The 1,697-nt window shown below is 53.7% G+C and overlaps 1 protein-coding gene across 1 annotated transcript; it reads right to left on the reverse strand.

The window, feature by feature from the left end:
• Window positions 1–19: 19 nt before the first annotated feature.
• PPTG_07651 (hypothetical protein) lies at window positions 20–1,674 on the reverse strand (the record flags this gene model as incomplete). The annotated part of the gene is made up of 4 exons (XM_008901925.1): window positions 20–73; window positions 114–564; window positions 619–1,612; window positions 1,665–1,674. 4 exons carry the CDS (start codon window positions 1,672–1,674, stop codon window positions 20–22), a joined length of 1,509 nt encoding a protein of 502 aa, XP_008900173.1.
• Window positions 1,675–1,697: the final 23 nt, after the last annotated feature.

The raw sequence follows: 1,697 nt of genomic DNA on the forward strand, positions 1-1,697 counted from the left end.
TTGGCATTGAGCATGACCATCAGAGTCTCCAGGCTGCGTCGAACCAGTTGGAGCTCGTATTCGCGGTTATCGGCTTCAATCGAAGTGGGTAAGCGCACTCTCAACTGGCTCACACACTTGACAAGAGGGTTACTGGTGTTGCTCAAGGTCGTTGCGAGGCCTGCAACATTCTCCCAATCCAGACGAAGTGTAGAAAACGCTTGACTAGGAACACCGGAATCAAACTTGAACTGCACGTCCATCAGTCCTCGGTTCAAGGTCAATTCACGCAAGTTGGGACAGCAACGAAGAATCAAGTTGGGGTCTACTGTTTCTCCCGGGTTTTCGATCGTCAAGTACTGAAGTGACGATCCAATTGCAGCTAAGAATCGTGGCAGGCCGTTGGAAATGGCTGCTGCGTGCAATCTCAGCGTCAACGACGTCAACACGGGGCGTTTGTTCGATGCATTCCGGATGGGTTTAAGCACTAAATCGGTACGGCGCACACGGCATCGACCAAAGCCTGGAACGATCACGTTGACCCACTCGCTGCTGCCGTCGTCACCGAACGTGTGCAATAGGAATCTGCACGATGGGAACGTCACACTGCGTGGCTGAGCATTGGCCGTAATATCGTACTGGACCATCGCGCCGTCTTTCAACTTGGCTTCTCGTCCCTCCACTGAACCACGGGGACAGTCAAACAGCAGTTCTTCCGGGTATTCGGAGTCCACGATCGCCAAAAAAGTCTCGACATCCGCAACACTGATACTGCCGACGTGTCCAAGGTCAAGCGATTGCAGCGCAGAATGGGTCCGTGCTCGCTTCGAGAAGCAGCCGTAGGCCAGCCACTTCCACCAAAAGTTGGTCTTCGGTTGGTCGTGGCTCATTAGATCCACCCAGACCGACAATTTCTGCGTTGTCTGGTTCAGTACTGCAGCAGAAAACAAGGCCACAGTCTCCAAAGGATCCAGCGCCAGGTCGTTGTGCAGCACCAGCGAGCCGAGTTGAAGTGGCTTCACTGAACCGGAAAGCGACCGGTATTTTGTATTCGACAACTGAGGATCACGACGCGCTCCGTCGAACACAGCGATCATCATCTGACGGAACGCAATCAGCGAGGCCGACTGGTCTCCTTTGGCACATTTGGCTCGAACAGATAGCAGCGAGAACCAGACGTTGTTAAACAACAGTCTTTCCAGCGTTCCAGCAGTTTGGGCAATAGTCTGCACCACTTGAACGTCTGCAATCATTGGCTCCAATGCAAACGTGCATCGAATCGAGCCACGCGCGACCTCCTTGCTGCCTTCAGTCTGTAAGTACCGCTCCCATTCTCTGCGAATAGCCTTCTCCGCTCGAGCCACGCCGGTCAAACCTTTAAGCAGCTGTTCGTGATATCCTTCCACTATCTTGTCCCCCTGTCCGGGGCCGTATGCCACTCTGATGGGCACCTCCACGTCCACTCCGGGGCTGTCCGGCGTCAAGTGTCCCACAATCTCCGCGATCCTCTTCATGGCCTCCACAAACTCCGCGCTGGGCTGTTCCCTCTGGTTTACACCGCAGAACTTGACCAGATCGGCAGTTACTTTAGAATGGTCCTCCACCTTGAGCACGAAACGCGCGGGGAGTTGCTCTGGTAAATTTTCTTCGCCTTGTTTCCACCAATTCAGTTGACACTGAGTCACCAGTAACCATTTAAACGCAAAAGGGTCCACATG

This window comes from Phytophthora parasitica, assembly GCF_000247585.1.
Source record: "Phytophthora parasitica INRA-310 unplaced genomic scaffold supercont2.12, whole genome shotgun sequence".
NCBI classification, from domain to species: domain Eukaryota; phylum Oomycota; class Peronosporomycetes; order Peronosporales; family Peronosporaceae; genus Phytophthora; species Phytophthora nicotianae.